Source organism: Macaca mulatta, chromosome 7 (genome assembly GCF_049350105.2).
Source record: "Macaca mulatta isolate MMU2019108-1 chromosome 7, T2T-MMU8v2.0, whole genome shotgun sequence".
Classification (NCBI taxonomy): Eukaryota; Metazoa; Chordata; class Mammalia; order Primates; family Cercopithecidae; genus Macaca; species Macaca mulatta.
The window spans coordinates 94,339,283-94,359,138 of NC_133412.1; the positions used below are offsets into that span (position 1 = coordinate 94,339,283).

The 19,856-nt window shown below is 43.4% G+C and overlaps 1 protein-coding gene across 2 annotated transcripts; it reads left to right on the forward strand.

Annotated features, from left to right (window-relative positions):
- The first annotated feature begins 29 nt into the window (after nucleotides 1–29).
- On the forward strand, nucleotides 30–19,484 carry TOX4 (TOX high mobility group box family member 4). 2 transcript variants are annotated; one of them, NM_001172413.1, is given in 9 exon segments: nucleotides 58–102; nucleotides 314–382; nucleotides 11,421–11,663; nucleotides 12,553–12,813; nucleotides 13,129–13,359; nucleotides 15,058–15,138; nucleotides 15,273–16,022; nucleotides 17,641–17,804; nucleotides 18,966–19,420. In NM_001172413.1, coding segments are annotated over 9 exon segments (1,866 nt in total). In that variant the 5' UTR covers nucleotides 58–96; the 3' UTR covers nucleotides 19,027–19,420.
- Nucleotides 19,485–19,856: the final 372 nt, after the last annotated feature.

Below are 19,856 nucleotides of genomic sequence, written 5' to 3' on the forward strand. Positions count from 1 at the left end.
GTAACGCACGTCCTTGCGGAAGTGACGGCAGTTCCGAGACCAGTGGGGGCGGTGGGAGCGATGAGGGTCTGAGACGGTGGGAGCGGTTGTGTGAAGATGGAGGTAGGAACCTGATAGCTAAGAAGGCTGGCGAGAGAACGCGGCCGACCGGGTTGAAGCAGAGACGGGAAGCCGGGTGGAGAGGCGACTGACGGGAGAGGAGAGAGCGCGGGGTTTGGGGAGTGTTGTCAGAATGTCGGGGTCAGAAGCCATCGCTCCAAGCTAATTCCCTGCTCCCCCTAACTTATCCCCGCGGCTTTCTTTTGGTTTCCAGTTTCCCGGAGGAAATGACAATTACCTGACTATCACAGGGCCTTCGCACCCCTTCCTGTCAGGGGCCGAGGTGAGCACGAGCTGCCGACGCCGCGGGGGGAGGGCCTGAGGCCGCGGTGGGGTAGGGTGGTGGGGAGGAGAGCACGCACTCCAGGGACGGGGGCTGGGAACCAAGGGCTGCAATTGGTGTTTAGAGAAAAGTGGCAGCTGCTTCTAGAGCCTATGGGGACTATCTGGGGAAGTCTTGGGAAGTTGCTGTCATCAGAAAAGCAAGCTATTGGAAAGAGATAACCTATTTAAAGAGAAAAGTGATTCTGGATTAGAAGACAGTGAAATTGTCTCCTTTTTCTGGGGAGAAATAACTACAGTAATCTTAAAGGATCGCAGTGGGAAGAAAATTTTTCAGCAGCTGAAGAAACTGGGGTGAGGGGAGGAGCTTACCTAGCAGAGGGTTGACCGTGGAACAGCATGTGTTCATTCCTGTAACGAACTCTGTTGAAGGGGTCTTTTTAAATTTGTTTCATTTATATTTCCTACTGGTTTTGTTTTGTTTTGAGACAGAGTCTCGCTTTGTCGCCCAGGCTGGAGTGCAGTGGTGCGATGTCGGCTCACTGCAACCTCCGCCTCCCGGGTTCAAGCGATTCTTCTGCCTCAGCCTCCCGAGTAGCTGGGATTACAGGCGTGTGCCACCATGCCCGGCTAATTTTGTATCTTTAGTAGAGATATAGTTTCACCATATTGGCCAGGCTGGTCTCAAACTCCTGACCTCAGGTGATCCACCCACGTCGGCCTCCCAAAGTGCTGGAATTACAGGCCTGAGCCACTGCGCCTGGCCTAAATTTACTACTTTAATAAAAAGTTTGTGGTTACCTTTACCTACACAGTGTCGGCTTGTTTTGCTAATGCCAGGAAGAAAGGAAATAGCTGCTAGAGAACATAAAAAGAGTTGAGTAGGATATGTGTTTCAGTTTTTCTGTGACTCAGACGTTGGGCACATTACTTCATCGTTGTATGTCATAGTTTCCCCAACTGTCAAACAGCTGTAATAATAGCTTCTTATGCTGTTTTATAGTAGAAGTAAAGGTTGTGATGAAACCCTAAAGTATTTGTTAAAAAAATCTGGTTGAGCCGGGCGCGGTGGCTCATGCCTGTAATCCCAGCACTTTGGGAGGCCGAGGCAGGTGGATCACCTGAGGTCGGGAGTTCAAGACCAGCCTGACCAACATGGAGAAACCGCGTCTCTACTAAAAATACAAAATTAGCCGGGGTGGTGGCGCATGCCTGTAATCCCAGCTACTCGGGAGGCTGAGGCAGGAGAATCGCTTGATCCCGGGAGGCGGAGGTTGTGGTGAGCCGAGATCGCGCCATTGCACTCCAGCCTGGGCAAAAAGAGGGAAACTTTGTCTCAAAAAAAAAAAAAAAAAAAAAAATTCTGGTTGAAATATTGTCATAATATAGATACGTATCACTTGTTTAGGAGAAGCAAAAGAGAACGGTGGAACAGACAAAAATTTCTGTCTTTGAGAAACTGAAGTCTTGAACCACGTGCCATTTTTTGAGGACTTTTAAATTTATTTTCAAAAGTGGTGTGGACCATTTGCATCAGTTTTTTGTACCAAGAATTGTCAGTGGCTGTCGCATGCGCTTATCCTATAATCCTAACGTTTTCATGGATGAAAATGGGGTTGACAAGGGGTAGTTGCTAGTTTAACTTTTTTTTCTTTTTTTGTCGGGGGGAGGTGACAGTCTCCCTGTAGCCCAGGCTGCAGTGCCGTGGCACGATCTTGGCTCACTGCAGCCTCCACCTCCTGGGCTGAAGTGATTCTTCTGCCTCAGCCTCCCAAGTAGCTGGGAGTACAGGTGTGCGCCACCACACCCAGCTAATTTTTTTTCTTTTTTCTTTTTCTTTTTGTATTTTAGTAGAGACAGGGTTTCATCATGTTGCCCAGGCTGGTCTTGAACTCCTGGCCTCAAGTGATCTGTCCACCTCAGCCTCCCAAAGTGCTAGGATTATAGGCATAAGCCACCATGCCCGGCGCCAGTTTAACTTTTTTGTTGCTTTATTAGTCTTATAAGCAGGGTAAGTGTGAATCTAGTATGTGGCAAACTTAGAAATGATATAAAACCTAAATCTGGACCCAGCACAGTGGCTCATGCCACTAATCCGAACTGTTTGGGAGGCTGAGGTGGGAGAATTGCTTGAGCCCAAGAGTTCTAGACCAGGTTGGGCAACGTGATCAAACTCCGTCTCTATAAAAAATAGTAATAATTAATTTAAAAAAAACAGCTGAGGCCGGGCGTGGTGGCTCATGCCTGTAATCCCAGCACTTTGGGAGGCCAAGGTGGGCGGATCACGAGGTCAGGAGTTCAAGACCAGCCTGACCAACATGTGAAACCCCATCTCTACCAAAAATACAAAAATCAGCCAGGCGTGGTGGTGCGCACCTGTAATCCCAGCTACTCAGGGGACTGAGGCAGGAGAATCACTTGAACCCGGGAAGCAGAGTTTGCAGTGAGCCAGGATCGCACCATTGTACTCCAGCTTGGGTGAACAAGTGAGACTCCGTCTCAAAACAAAAACAGCTAAAATGTGCTTGGTGCTTTGCACTCTCAGTTGCCAGTTTCTTCGAGTGAGATCTCCATTTTGAAATTTAATTATTTGAGTGTTGCAAATCTCATATTGGACTTACCTGCATGAAATTCCCAATTTCTCCTCAATCAGGTCTCCACAGTTTAAATTTTGTTATTTAGAGTGTTATAAATTTGACTTTGGCCTCATTCATGTGAAAGTGCATTTTAAAATGAAATACAAGTAGCTTTTAAGTTTACCCACTGTTCTTAATTCTCTACCCTGTTTATGAAATTGAATAATCAAGAGGTAACCACATTAAAAAAGTGGTTCCTTTTTGTTTTTGCTTTTGTGTTTGATAGAGACAGGATCTCACCATGTTGTCCAGGCTGGTCTCAAATTCCTAGGCTCAAGCGATCCTCCCACCTCAGCCTTCCAAAGTGCTAGGATTATAGGTGTGAGCCACCATGCCTGGCCCGAAGTGGTTCCTTTTTATGTCAAGAAACCTCCCATGAAGAATCATGGTGTATAGTGAAGAAAAGTAAATTTAAAGTATTAATAAGTAATATTATAATGAAAAAGAAAGAAACTTTCCAAGTTCAGTCTGTCCTTTGTTTTTGTTTTTGGGACTTAAGAAATCTTATTTTATTTTGCCAAGAAGCTGATAGCTAAGTTTTAGTCTCAATTTCAGTAGCTTCCTTTTGCCTGAGGCTCCTGTCATTGTTAACAGTTCTCCATTTTCTCATTACAACTTCTATACCTTCCCTTTCCCTTGGTAGTGGTGGTAATGATTGTTTTATAACTTATTTTAATGGGGTTATGGTTTTATTGTGAGCCATCCCAAATAGATCTTAGAAGTAGGTAAAGGTAACATTAAAAAAAATTGTTTTTACAAGAGAGGAAATTTTTAGAGTTTGCTGACCCTCCCTGAAAAAAGTAGTTGCCCATAAAAAGTACTAAACATTTAAAAAATGAATAATTGGTCTCCACTGTAATTAGGAACTTCTTTTCATCAAAAAACATGATTTCATAACAAATAGGCATTCCACAGACTGGGAGAAGATATTTACAATACATATATATATCTAACTCATATTCAGAATATATCAAGTATTTCTGCAGAGTAAAAGAAAGAATCCAATTTAAAAGGAAGCAAAGGCCAGGCGTGGTGGCTCATGCCTGTAATTCCAGCACTTTGGGAGGCTGAGGTGAGTGGATCACCTGAGGTCTGGAGTTCAAGACCAGCCCGAGCGACATGGAGAAACCCCGTCTCCTAAAAATACAAAATAAGCTGGGCGTGGCAGCGCATGCCTGTAATCCTAGCTACTCGGGAGGCTGAGGCAGGAGAATCACTTGAACCTGGGACGTGGAAGTTGTGGTAAGCTGAGATTGCACCATTGCACTCCAGCCTGGGCAACAAGAGTGAAACTCCGTCTCAAAAAAATAAAATAAAAGGAGGCAAAAGATTTGAACAGTCACTTCACAAAAGAAGATGTCCAAATTGCCAGTAAGAGTTGGCAAGGATGTGGATAACTCTTTTGTTTTTTTCTTTGTTTGTTTGTTTGTTTGTTTTGAGATAGTCTTGCTCTGTCGCCCAAGCTACAGTGCGGTGGCGGGATCTCGACTCACTGCAACCTCCACCTCCCACGTTGAAGCAACTCTTGTGCCTCAACCTCCTGAGTAGCTGGGTTTACAGGAATGCACCACCACACCTGGCTAATTTTTTTTAGTATTTTTGGTAGAGACCGGTTTTCACCACGTTGGCCAAGTTGCTCTCAAACTCCTGACCTCAAGTGATCTACCTGCCTCAGCCTCCCAAAGTGCTGGGATTATAGCTGTGAGCCACCTTGCCCAGTGGATGTGGATAACTTAATTATTGCTAGTGAGAGTGTAAATTAATTGAGCCACTGGAAAACTAGCAGTACCTACTAAAGATAAACATGTCACCCCTAACCTATGACCAGGTAAATTCCACTCTATGATATGTACACAACAGAAATGATTGCATATGTTCACCAAAAACATGTTCACAGCAACTTTATTCTTAATAGCTTAACCCTGAAAACAACCCAGATGTCTATCAACAGAAAAAGTGGTGTATTTGTGAAAAGGAATACTACACAGAAATAAAAAATGAAATTATAAATGCAGTTGGATAATCTAAACAATATATTGTTGAGTAGAAAACAGACATAAAAGAGTAGATACTATATTAGTTCTTTTTGTTGTTGTTGTTGAGATGGAGTCTCACTCTGTCACCCAGGCTGGGATGCCGTGGTTCAGCCTTGGCTCACTGCAACCTCCGCCTCCTGGGTTCAAGCGATTCTGCTACCTAAGCCTCACGAGTAGCTCGGACTATAGGTGCCCACCACCATGCCTAGCTAATTTTTGTATTTTTAGTAGAGGTGGGGTTTCACAATGTTGGCCAGGCCAGTCTTGATCTCCTGACCTTGTGATCCACTCGCCTCCTCCTGCCAAATTGCTGGGATTACAGGCATGAGCCACCGCGCCTGGCTAGTTCATATTAGTTCACATTTTTAAATGAGGGTCAAGAATAGGCAAAACTGAGCTATCAAAATAGTGATACCTGTTGGGAAGGGAAGGAAGTATTCACTGGAAAGGGGCACAAGGAAATGTTCTGCATCTTTGATCTGGATAGTGATTACTTGGATGGTTGCATATCTAAAAAATCCGTTAAGCTATACACTTAAAATTTATGTACCTTACATAAGTTATATATCAATGAAATAAGAAATAGTAATAATTTCAAAAGAGTAGCAGTCCAGAGATAGCATTGCCTGAGATGGAAAGTTCTATGATCGGAAGGCAATTTAATCTTTCTGTTTCTGTTTTTCAGATTGGCTCTAATATAGTGGTATTATGCTTAGAGCACATTGGGGAAATAATTAGGCCTAAAGGTACCTATCCTTCGGTAGGAAAAGTAACTGTAGCATTAGAACTAGTTCATTATTTCAGGCTGAATAGGTAAAATTTTCACTACTACATCAGTTTTTAAGAACAGCTATTTAAATAACCCATAGTACCATTGTATTGTTGAATAAATAGGTGTTGGATTAAAATAAATTTCTCTAAAATGAATATATAATAAGCTAAAGAAATAGATTGTATGTTTTGGTATCAGAGAATGAAAAAAGGGAGGGAAATGGTATTTTTGATTTTTTGGTTCTCTTGATATTTAAGCATCTTTCCTTATAAACTGTAATTCCCAAACCAGCCCCTCCCTCAAAAAGGCCCAGGAATTGAACAGAGGAGGAAAGGAAAGCTAAGTTAGAAGGTAACTGCATATCATGTTCCTGTTTTCTCTTTCTGTGTCCAAACCATTTCTTTTTAATATTTGCTACAGTTTTAGCTTTGTTTTATATTTAAGTCTAGAATGTGATCTCTTTATGTAATCCACTAAAATAAAATAAGTTTAGATATTCATTTTTGGATTTTACTGATCATTTGTAGTGAAAGAGATTTTAGTGAATCTCTATTTTTATTATAGCATGTGGTTTACCCTTCTGTATCCTTTTTTTTTTTTTAACCCTCTGTATTCTTGATAATTGCAGTTACCTTACTATTCATACTTAAAGGAAGAAATAAAACAGAACCCAGAAAACCACCATGAAAGCCATAGGTACTGAATAACAAAGCTTTTCCACATCCCAAGGGGTGGCATATAGAAAGAATGCCTTGTCAGTCCTACATAATGGAATCTCTCCATATCTATATATATATATTTTTTATCATTGCCCAGTTCATTTTATGTGGCCATGTCTAATTTTTTAGTGTACAATGAGAACATTCCAGATGGTTTATGAGGGGTAGACACTTGTGGAACACTGGTCCCTTGTTTTGGATATAAATTTTTATCCTTTTGGGGTTCTCATTAACGGATAGTATCATTTTTTATATCCTGACAAAGTTGCTGTTTTGTTGTGGTAAGCAGAAAAGGGTAGGCATCTTTGCTTTAACAAAGCAATCTGTATCTTAAAAATTTTGGAAACTACCATTTTACTATTAGTCTAGTACAGTAAATGTTTCCCTTGATCCATGTTCCTATAACTTTTTTTTTTTTTTTTTGGTATGAGAATTTGGTAAAAATCTTTGTACCTTCTACCTTAAAACTGCTCATGTAAACCTAAACTGAAATATCAGAAAGAGTCATGGATTGGAAGTTAAGAACTTCCACACAATAACAAAAATTATGGGCCAGACACAGTGGCTCACACTTGTAATCCTAGAACTTTGGGAGGCCAAGGTGGGAAGATCACTTGAGCCCAAGAGTTCAAGGCTGCAGTGAGTGATGATGGAGCCATGCACTTAGCCTGGGCGACAGGGTAAGACCCTGTCTCAAAATTAAAACAAAACAAAACAACATACATAAATACATGATTTGTATACTACTGAGAAAAGTTCAGTTCTTAGGGAAAGTTTAGTTTTTCCCATCAAGAACTGCCTGATATTTTTTGTTATTTGTGTGTGTGTGTGTGTGTGTGTGTGTGTGTGTGTGTGTGTGTGAGAGAGAGAGAGAGAGAGAGAGACAGTCTTGCTCTGTCATCCAGGCTGGAGTGCAGTGGTGTGATCTTGGCTCACTGCAGCCTCCAACTCCCGGGTTCAAGCGATTCTCGTGCTTCAGCCACCCAGGTAGCTGGGATTATAGGTGTGCACCACCACACCCAGCTAATTTTTGTATTTTTAGTAGAGATGGGGTTTTCCATGTTGGCCAGGCTGGTCCCGAACTCCCGACTTCAAGTGATCCACCCTCCTTGGCTTCCCAAGGTACTGGGATTACAGGCGTGAGCCACCACTCCCAGTTGAGAACTGCATGTTCTTATGCTCCGCATGCTGCTTATATCTCAGACAAGGACCAAATTTTTTACCATACCAAGTAAAATAGTAAGGAGAAGGAAAATACAGAAATGAAACTATGTATATCTTTTTGTCTTTTAGGAAATTTTTACAAATGTGATTCACAGAGATTGGGCATTTCACAGGCATACTTTTTTCTCCCTAGTTTCTGCTAGCTGGAAATTTTCTTTCTAGCAATGTCTTTTTTTTTGAGACGGAGTCTCCCTCTGTCACCCAGACTGGGGTGCAGTGGCACGATCTCGGCTCACTGCAACCTCTGCCTCCTGGATTCAAGTTATTCTCCTGCCTCAGCCTCCTGAGGTAGCTGGCATTACAGGTACCCGCCACCACGCCAGGCTAATTTTTGTATTTTTAGTAAAGATGGATTTTCACCATGTTGGCCAGGCTGGTCTCGAACTCTTGACCTCAAGTGGTCCACCTGCCTCGGCCTCCCAAAGTGCTGAGATTATAGGCGTGAGCCACCGCACCTAGCCTTTTTTTTTTCTCTTTTTTCTTTCTTCTTTCTTTCTTTTCTTTTTTTTTTTTTTTTTTTTTCCTTTTAGACATGGTCTTGGTCTGTCGCCCGGGCTGGAGTGCAGTGATGCAGTCTTGGCTCACTGCAACCCCCAACTCCTGAGTTCGAGCGATCCTCGTGCCTCAGCCTCTCGAGTACCTGGGATTACAGGTGTGTGCCACCATGCCTGACTAATTTTTGTTCTTTTAGTAGTAGAGATGGGTTTCACTGTGTTGGCCAGGCTGGTCTCGAACTCCTGGCCTCGTGTGATCCACCCACCTGGGCCTCCCAAAGTGCTGGGATTACAGGTGTGAACCACCGCTCCTAGCCTAATGTCTTCATTAAACCAGAATTGGCGGCTGGGCGCTGTGGCTCATGCTTGTAATCCCAACAGTTTGGGACGCCAAGGCAGGGTGATGGCTTGAGTCCAGGAGTTCAAGACCAGTCTGGGCAATATGGCCAGACCCAATCTCTACAAAAAATACAAAAACTAACCTGGCGTCGTGGCCAGGCGGGGTGGCTCATGCCTGTAATCTCAGCACTTTGGGAGGCCGAGGAGGGCGGATCACCTGAGGTCAGGAGTTCAAGACCAGCCTGACCAACATGAAGAAACCCCGTCTCTACTAAAAATACACAATTAGCCAGGCATGGTGACACATGTCTGTAATCCCAGCTACTAGGGAGGCTGAGGCAGGAGAATTGCTTGAACCTGGGAGGCGGAGGTTGTGGTGAGCAGAGTTCATGCCATTGCACTCCAGCCTGGGCAAAAAGAGTGAAACTCTGTCTCAAAAAAAAAAAAAAAAAAAAAAATTAGCCTGGCGTGGTGGTATGCACCTATAGTATCAGTTACTTGGGAGGCTGAGGTGGGAGAATCACTTGAACCCGGGAGGCAGAGATTGAAGTGAGCAAGATTGCACCAGTGCACTTTATCATGGGTGACAAAGGAGACTCTATCTCAAAAAAGAAAAAAAATAAAACTGCCAAGCGCAGTGGCCGGTGCCTGTAATCCCAGCACTTTGGGAGACCGAGGTGGGCGGATCACAAAGTCAAGAGATCAAGACCATCCTGGCCAACATGGTGAAACCCTGTCTCTATTAAAAAATACAGAAATTAGCTGGGCATGGTGGCACACACCTGTAGTAGTCCTAGCTACTTGGGAGGCTGAGGCAGGAGAATTGCTTGAACCCTGGAGGCAGAGGTTGTAGTGAGCCAAGATCACGCCACTGCACTCCAGCCTGGGCTACAGAGCAAGACTCCATCTCAAAAAAAAAAAAAAAAAAAAAACAGAAATGGTCATAATAGAAGAACCTTTCAGGATCTAGAGGAACCTTGAGGTCTGTAAGCCCAACACTTTGGAGACTGAGGCAGTAGGATCAGTTGAGCCCAGGAGTTCGAGACTAGCCTGGGCAACACAGGGAGAGCTTGTCTCTACAAAAAATTTTAAAAATTAGCTGGGTGTGGCAGCACATGCCTGTAGTCCCAACTACTTGGGAGGCTGGGGCTGGAGGCTTGCTTGAGCCCAGGAATTACAGACCAGCTTTGGTGACAGAGCAATACCCCATCTCAAAAAAAAAAAAAAAAAAAAATGAAACCTTTAGGAACTCTTATTTAAAGAATGCATTGTTCAATTACAAAAAAAAAAAAAGTGGGTACCAATTGAATTTGATCTGAATCAGTTTATATTTACTATGCTATGTGTTAGATTGATAGAATTTAAAGTTTCTAAAATTCCAATTATCTGTGATAATTGGTTGGGGTAGGGGGCAAAGGAATCATTATTAGGATATTATTCATAACAATGGTTAATGATGGTTATTAAGCCATTATATGTATCAGGCAATGTGCTAAGCTTTTATGCATGAAATCTCACTTATCCTAATAATAACCATATAAGGGGATTACCATTGTAATTCCCATTTTACAGATGAAGAAAACTTGTTCAAGGTCTTGTACCCAGGTCTCTCTGATAGCAGTCTCTTGCTATTATTTATAATTGTCTATTGTTGCAAATGCCACCATTTAGATTTCAGTGTCAAAACAGAACCATAGCACTTAACATATCTTAGATCATATCTTGGTCTGTTAGCTGCATGAGTGGTGGCCTCATTCAGAAGAGAAAGAATGTATTATTATTGACCTAGTTGGACTCACAGGAAGAGATTGGGTCTTTAGCCAGCTGGAGTAATCCTTTTCCTCTCTTAGAGAGAAGCTTGTTCAGCAAGACTAGCATTTTTGGCATTGTTGAGGTTTTCTGAAAATCGTATACAAATGGGAATCTTGGTCGGGCGCAGTGGCTCACGCCTGTAATCCTAGCACTTTGGGAGGCCAGGGTGGGTGGATCACGAGGTCAGGAGATCGAGACCATCCTGGCTAGCACGGTGAAACTCCGTCTCTACTAAAAATACAAAAAAATTAGCCGGGCGTGGTGGTGGGCGCCTGTAGTCCCAGCTACATTGGAAGCTGAGGCTGGAGAATGGCCTGAACCCGGGAGGCGGAGCTTTCAGTGAGTGGAGATCGAGCCACTGCATTCCAGCGTGGGCGACAGAGCGAGACTCTGTCTCAAAAAAAAACAAAAAAAACAAATGGGAATTTTTAGTTGTTAACATTATAATTTCTAAAGTGGAGAAGAAGTAGGAAACTCTAAGTGCAAATATTTTAGAGGGGGATAAAGTTTCCATGACAGTACATTTTAGCATCTGTTTGAAAGGAACCTAAAACAACAAAGTACAATTGGCTGGCTGACAGCAAATTTCTGTGGCCTAACAGTTTAGTTGTAATAATTGTGAAATAACTGCTCTATTAGAATCTTTAGAGAGATTTCAAGGATCATAGTAAGCAGGTTATAAAGGCTGTATTCTAAGTAATGGTACTGGAAGAATTTTTCATTAGAACAATAGGCATAATTTAGGACAAAAGAGTGGTAATGGTAGAAAAGAGATAAAAGAATTGAAAATTGTGACTGATGTTAGCAGCCTTGAATGCACCAAGTGACCAAGGGTATCAGAAGAGAGATTGGTAAAAATAATAGGTTCTAAGAAATTGATTATAAAATAGGATCCTAAGCAGAAAAAATGTACCCTGAGAATCTCTAGTACCCCATTATGTTCTTCACTTAGTAGTATGCCATTTCTCCTCTTTTCGCTAATTCTTTTCCCCCTTTTTTCCCTACAGACATTCCATACACCAAGCTTGGGAGATGAGGAATTTGAAATCCCACCTATCTCCTTGGATTCTGATCCCTCATTGGCTGTCTCAGATGTGGTTGGCCACTTTGATGACCTGGCAGACCCTTCCTCTTCACAGGATGGCAGTTTTTCAGCCCAGTATGGGGTCCAGACATTGGACATGCCTGTGGGCATGACCCATGGCTTGATGGAGCAGGGCGGGGGGCTCCTGAGTGGGGGCTTGACCATGGTAAGGGGCAAGAGATTGTCAGGCTTACCCCAGCTAACAGGCATGGCATTAGGGGAGACAAAAGTTACTGTATTCCCTACTACACTTGGGTATTACTTGTGTGTCTTCTTGTGGCTAAAGGCTCACCAACAAAGACTTAGTTTCACCTGAATAAATGAAATTTACCATGTAGGTAGATTTTACTTGAAAAATAATTTAAAATTGTACAATGTCTGGTTAGAAAATTATTGTGGTTTTTGGGAAAGTGTTTTCTGCTTTTATTATGACCTTCACATCCTAGGATTCAAATTTGAATGTGATAGCTGGCACGTGGAGGGATTTATTAAAAAATGGTCTGAATCATGTTGAGAAGCCAGCAGATCAGAGCTTTTTTTTAAAAAAAAGGTCTGAGTCAAATATAGTATTGTAGATTACTATGTAATATAAATCAGTATGTTGGGCTTCTGGCACATGAAACCAGTAGCACATCTTCACACTCTATATTTGATGCCAAACTTCTGTAATATTGGCCTATTTATGCTGACTGCCTGTGTATTATTTTAAAAGCTATTATTTTGGGAGGGTACAGACAGGAAGTTTTTCTTTACTCAATGTGTTGTCCCTACTTATAGATTACTGAGTAAGTTGATAGCTCTTTAACTTCTCCAACAGTATGACTTCTCTGATTATTTTTAGTTCTTCTTTAGAGTGCAAAGAAGTAAATTCATTAATTTCTGTACTTTTTAAAAAAGCTTATGTTTTTATTTTCAGTTTTGAAGACTATTTTATGTTTTGTATTTTAAATGATACAATCTGGGTAGGCAGGGAATTTATAAGCTATCTTAAATTTAGGGGGGAAAGTGGTGTTTTTTTATATTTACTGTTTAATTAGTCCTTCTGCTTCTCTCAGGACTTGGACCACTCTATAGGAACTCAGTATAGTGCCAACCCACCTGTTACAATTGATGTACCAATGACAGACATGACATCTGGCTTGATGGGGCATAGCCAGTTGACCACCATTGATCAGTCAGAACTGAGTTCCCAACTGGGTTTGAGCTTAGGGGGTGGCACCATCCTACCACCTGCCCAGTCACCTGAAGATCGTCTTTCAACCACGCCTTCACCTACTAGTTCACTTCATGAGGATGGTGTTGAGGATTTCCGGAGGGTGAGGCATTCCCTGCCAAAATCAATTCTGCTGTGATATTCTAGGATAAAATTCTTGGGATACAGAGCTTAATCAGTATTCTTTAGCCTTACCATGCCATCTCCTCTGCTCTTTTCTGGGTATGGGGTTCCACCTACCAATTTCCAGTTTATAATTCTCTCAATCCCTATTCTTATTGGTTCTCCATACTTGACCAGTGTCTTTTAACGCTATTTCCATGATTTTTAGCATTTCTGAAAATTCCATACATGTGGCTAGTTTCCAGACATAATACTTGTCATCATCCATTGTGTAATTCTTTTTCTCTCTTAACAGCAACTTCCCAGCCAGAAGACAGTGGTGGTGGAAGCAGGGAAAAAGCAGAAGGCCCCAAAGAAGAGAAAAAAGAAAGATCCTAATGAACCTCAGAAACCAGTTTCGGCATATGCTTTATTCTTTCGTGATACACAGGCTGCCATCAAGGGACAGAATCCTAATGCCACTTTTGGTGAGGTTTCAAAAATTGTGGCCTCCATGTGGGATAGTCTTGGAGAGGAGCAAAAACAGGTGAGCAAATGTTAAGGAACTAGTAGTGAATGTTCCAAAAGTTTTTAAAGAGATAAAAATAGAGGTTTTCGGCTGGGCGCGGTGGCTCAAGCCTGTAATCCCAGCACTTTGGGAGGCCGAGACGGGCGGATCATGAGGTCAGGAGATCGAGACCATCCTGGCTAACACGGTGAAACCCCGTCTCTACTAAAATATACAAAAAAAACTAGCTGGGCAAGGTGGCAGGCGCCTGTGGTCCCAGCTACTTGGGAGGCTGAGGCAGGAGAATGGCGTAAACCCGGGAGGCGGAGCTTGCAGTGAGCTGAGATCTGGCCACTGCACTCCAGCCTGGGAGAGAGAGCGAGACTCTCCTCCTGGGTTCACGCCGCTCTTCTGCCTAAGCCTCCCAAGTAGCTGGGACTACAAGTGCCCACCACCACACCGGGCTAATTTTGTTTTTGTATTTTTAGCAGAGATGGGGTTTCACCGTGTTAGCCAGGGTGGTCTCGATCTCGTGACCTCATGATCCGCCCGTCTCAGCCTCCCAAAGTGCTGGGATTACAGGCTTGAGCCACCGCGCCCAGCCCCAAAAATACCTAAATAATGTGTGGAAGAAGCTCTGGTAGGGCCAAGCCCTTTCATCTTAAATTACACACTTCTGCTTAGTGACAGTGAAGGGCTAAGGGCTAATCACAAGGATAGATGAGTGAAACCCTCTAGTTTGTTCTTGGCTTTTGTTGTGCTGTTTGTGGTGGTAGTATTTAGCTTTACCTCCTAAACCCACACAGTAATAATTTTACTATAAGAATTTAAGAATAAGCCCTGGCACGGTGGCTCACGCCTGTAATCCCAGCACTTTGGGAGACCGAGGCAGGCGGATCACTTGAGGTAAGGAGTTCGAGACCAGCCTGGCCAACATGGTAAAACCCCATCTCTACTAAAAATACCAAATTAGCCAGGCATGCTGGTGGCTGCCTGTAGTCCCAGTTACTCAGGAGTCTGAGGTAGAACTGCTTGAACCCGGGAGGTGTAGGTTACAGTGAGCCGAGATTGGGCCACCTAGGAGACAAGAGAGAGGATGAAACTCCATCTCAAAAAAAAAATTTTTTTTTTAATGTGAGAAGAGGGCCAGGCCCAGTGGCTCACACCTGTAATCCCAGCCCTTTGGGAGGCCGAGGAGGGCAGATCACTTGAGGTCAGGAGTTCAAGACCAACCTGGCCATCATGGTGAAACCTTGTCTCTACTAAAAATCCAAAACAAGCCAGGCATGGTGGTGCACACCTGTAATCCCAGCTACTTGGGAGGCTAAGACAGGAGAATCGCTTGAACCCAGGAGTCTAAATCCAAAAAAGAAAAAGAAATTCAAAAAAAGGCCAGGTGCGGTGGCCTGGGAGGCAGAGCTTGCAGCAAGCCAAGAACGTGCCACTGCACTCCAGCCTGGGCAACAGAGCAAGACTCTGGCTCAGAAAAAATAAAATAAATAGTAGCTATTCTTGCCAGACTCCTGTTGATTGGTTGTCTTTCAGAGATATGCTCAGTGGAGTGAGTCTGCCATAGAGGTTGTCTTGACTGTTAGCTTTCAGAATTGTATTCACTGATAGGGGTTGTCAGTGATTAGACTAAGATGAATTGTCATTCATTGATAAATAATACAGAACTATCAGTCTTCCCTAGGAGTATGGGGAGTCTTTTTTTTTTTTAAAGTCTCTTTTTTGCAGGTATATAAGAGGAAAACTGAGGCTGCCAAGAAGGAGTATCTGAAGGCACTGGCTGCTTACAAAGACAACCAGGAGTGTCAGGTAAGAGGGATAGGGTAGATGGATATTTAAACCAGTAAGAAGTTTTTTGGAAGTATTTGTTAGCAGTTTTAAGAAGTAAATACAACCAAGTGATTTATTTATTTATGTAATTATTTATTTTTGTCTTCTTTTAGGCCACTGTAGAAACAGTGGAATTGGATCCAGCACCACCATCACAAACTCCTTCTCCACCTCCTATGGCTACTGTTGACCCAGCATCTCCAGCACCAGCTTCAATAGAGCCCCCTGCCCTGTCCCCATCCATTGTTGTTAACTCCACCCTTTCATCCTATGTGGCAAACCAGGCATCTTCTGGAGCTGGGGGTCAGCCCAATATCACCAAGTTGATTATTACCAAACAAATGTTGCCCTCGTCCATTACTATGTCTCAAGGAGGGATGGTTACTGTTATCCCAGCCACAGTGGTGACCTCCCGGGGGCTTCAGCTAGGCCAAACCAGTACAGCCACTATCCAGCCCAGTCAACAAGCCCAGATTGTCACTCGGTCAGTGTTGCAGGCAGCAGCAGCAGCTGCTGCTGCTGCTTCTATGCAACTGCCTCCACCCCGACTACAGCCCCCTCCATTACAACAGATGCCACAACCCCCAACTCAGCAGCAAGTTACCATTCTGCAGCAGCCGCCTCCACTCCAGGCCATGCAACAGCCTCCACCTCAGAAAGTTCGAATCAATTTACAGCAACAGCCACCCCCTCTGCAGATCAAGAGTGTGCCTCTACCCACTTTGAAAATGCAGACTACCTTAGTCCCACCAACTGTGGAAAGTAGTCCTGAGCGGCCTATGAACAACAGCCCTGAGGCCCATACAGTGGAGGCAACTTCTCCTGAGACTATCTGTGAGATGATCACAGATGTAGTTCCTGAGGTGAGCCTTTGATTTTAAGTCTTTCCTCTAGTCTAGTGGAAATGTATAAAAACATTTTTGGTTGACCAAATAAAAGTGGGGGCTGCTACTAGCATTTAATGCCCAGCAACCAGGAACACAAAACATCCTGCAGATGGGATTTCCTTGCAACAGTGACTTGTCTTACCCAAGGTACCCATATTGGTGGTTTTTCTTTTTTTTTTTTTTGAGATGTCTATGCCCAGGCTGGAGTGCAATGGTGCGATCTCGGCTCACCACAACCTCTACCTCCTGGGTTCAAGTGATTCTCCTGCCTCAGCCTCCTGAGTAGCTGGGATTACAGGCATGTGCCATCATGCCTGGCTAATTTTGTATTTTTAGTAGAGACGGTTTCTCCATGTTGGTCAGGCTGGACTTGAACTCCTGACCTCAGGTGATCTGCCTGTCTTGGCCTCCCAAAATGCTGGGATTACAGGTGTGAGTCACTGCGCCCACCCTGTTTTTTTTTTTGAGACGGAGTCTCGCTCTGTTGCCTGGGCTGGAGTGCAGTGGTGTACTCTCGGCTTACTGCAACCTCCACCTCCTGGGTTCAAGTGATTCTCCTGCCTTAGCCTCCCAAGTAGCTGGGATTACAGGTAATCGCCACTACACCCAGCTAATTTTTTGTATTTTTAACTAGAGACGGAGTTTCACCATGTTGGTTGGGCTGGTCTTGAACTCCTGACCTCGTGATTCGCCCGCCTCGGCCTCCCAGAGTGCAGGGATTACAGGCTTTGAGCCACCGCGTACCCCATAGTGTTTTTAGTGAGATACATTAAGATAAGGACCACTCCTTAACTAAGCAGCGGCCACTAGTTCAGCTGGACAGGATATAGCCTAAACAGTTATTTTTCAGAGTTGTTTACCCAAGGATCTTAAACTTTGGACATATAAAGCTTTTCGTTTATCCTGGGTCTTAAGTTCCTTAGCTTGATGTTTTAAATGTGTGTGGGGCAGAGGGTATAGCCAGAAAAATTTAATTGGTTCATACCATTGTTTTTTAAAACACATAAATATGGCCGGGCGTGGTGGCTCACGTCTGTAATCCTAGCACTTTGGGAGGCCAAGGCAGGTGGATCACCTGAGGTCAGGAGTTCGCGACCAGCCTGGCCAACGTGGTGAAACCCTATCTCTACTAACAATACAAAAAATTAGCCAGGCGTCGTGGCAGGTGCCTGTAATCCCAGCTACTCAGGAGGCTGAGGCAGGAGAATGGCATGAACTGGGGAGGCGGAGCTTGCAGTGAGCCGAGATCGCGCCACTGCACTCCAGCCTGGGAGACAGAGCAGGACTCCGTCTCAAAAAAAACAAACAAAAAAAAGGACTACCTCTTTATTCCCAGTACTATACTTGACTAGCCAGGCTTAAGGGGGAAAAAAAGCATTACCACATGCCCACCTTTCTCCTGATGGGAAAAATCTTCCGTCATTCTGCTTGGCAAAGTTCTGAAGCTAGACTGTTGAGGGGGAGACCAAGAACTCACCTTCTCCAGTTTTACCCCCAGTGTGAGGAATTGTAATACCTTTTGCTTCACTGGTTTCAACTAGCTAGCTAGGCAGGGAGCAATTTAATCCACTTTGGTACTCTCTTCCTCTCACAGGTTGAGTCTCCTTCTCAGATGGATGTTGAATTGGTGAGTGGGTCTCCTGTGGCACTCTCACCCCAGCCTCGATGTGTGAGGTCTGGTTGTGAGAACCCTCCCATTGTGAGTAAGGACTGGGACAATGAATACTGCAGCAATGAGTGTGTGGTGAAGCATTGCAGGTGAGCTTACAGTTCCCCCTTTTATAATTCAGATACTGGTCAATTAATTCTGTTGGGAAACATGGTAATCTTGAGCATAAAATCAACATCTCAGTGTCACCTTACTTTAGGTAGAGTAGGTTGCTGTATGTCTATCTGGCGTACTAGAAAAGCGCCCCTGCTTAAGAGCTTACATTTGCCACATAGCCAAAGATGACGTAATCAACAGTTCATTTTTCAGTTACCACATACCTCTCTATGCTCTTTAAAAATGTGATAATACATTAGATTGTTAGTGTTTGCAAATACTAGCTTTTCAATCCTTAGTGCAAATCAGACTTAGGGAATTAGAATTTGGGGAGAAATGGTAAGTGGAAAGTAGCATATGATAATTTGCAATTTGTGAGGGAAATGGGGAGAAATTTGGAAGATTTTACCCCTTTCCCCAAATTTCTCCGGGAATTACCTATAGCTGTAGGACAAGGCATTTCTATTTCCTATTTCAAAAACTCTACAGTAAATTAGCATTGCCTCTACTTCTGACTTTTAAGCCCACTGTTCTTATATTTCTAAGATGATACTATCTAACCATATGCTGCAGGAAATTATCTGGGAACCTATTTGCTTAAGACTGATAAAAAAAAATCCAGCTGGGCCAATGTGGTGAAACCCCATCTCTACTACAAATACAAAAATTAGCTGGGCATGGTGGTGGGCGCCTATAGTCCCAGCTACTCAGGAGGCTGAGGCAGGAGAATCTCTTGACCCTGGGAGACGGAGGTTGCAGTGAGCCAAGGAGATAATGCCACTGCACTCTAGCCTGGGCAACAGCGAGACTCTGTCTCAAAATAAAAATAAAAAAAAGACAGATAAAAAGAATGTAGCGACTGGGCGTGGTGGCTCACACCTGTAATCCCAGCACTTTCAGAGGTCGAGGCGGGTGGATCACAAGGTCAGGAGATCGAGACCATCCTGGCTAACACGGTGAAACTCCATCTCTACTAAAAATACAAAAAATTAGCCGGACGTGGTGGCAGGCGCCTGTAGTCCCAGCTGCTCGGGAGGCTGAGGCAGGAGAATGGCATGAACCCGGGAGGTCCATCTCAAAAAAAAAAAAAAAGTAGGCTGTAATTCTGTTTCAGTTTGTGTATAATTCTGTTTGTGTGTCTTTTTCTCTCTTAGGGATGTATTCTTGGCCTGGGTAGCCTCTAGAAATTCAAACACAGTGGTGTTTGTGAAATAGTCCTTCCTGTTCTCCAAGCCAGTGAAGAGTTATCTTCTGGGAACATGTTCAAGAGCCTGTTTTTGAAACACAAGCTGGGCTTCTGGTAGTGCCTGATCACAACCCATGATGGCCATTCATGTTTCACCCCTTTTCTTCCTTCAGCAGAGGCCAGGCTGTGGAGCAGGGCCACTGAATTTGCTGCAATCTGGAGATGCTTTTTATTTTCAACCACAAGCAGAAATACCAGTGGTAATAGCAGAGGAAAGGGTGAAGGGAGTATGGGCAAGCAAAGCATAGGTATGGTAGGGGTGGTGGTGGGGTTGAAGAAACTTGTTGGTATAATTGTCATAGGACTTGCCTAAAATATTATTAAAATTACAGGAGTGTACTCAGCTTTGAGCCTAGGAAAAAACACCACTGTATCCATTTTAAAAGGGCTAAAAGATTATATTAAAGGTTCCCTCTTAAAAAAAAAATGTTATTCCCCATTATCACATCAATACACTGCTTTGAGAACAAAACTTTTCAACACAGGCACACTGGGCCACATGGAAAATGACATCACCCAGGAGTTTATTTCTCTTTATATATATATTATTTCTGCAGTTACCATCCTTATCTGAGTTATCACAATTCATGAATCTAAGAGGCAAAACTACATCATTAGTAAGAGGTTTTACCAAAGTCTAAAGTTGTATTCACTTGTGTTTGATGCAATATCTTCAAAAGATCATAGATCTATCATTATTTCTTGGACATAATCTAATGAAAAACAGAAAAGCCACCTAGTTGTAACAGCATAAGCAGAAGTTTACAGCACGATAGTCCAAGTGGTGTTAACCTTAAAT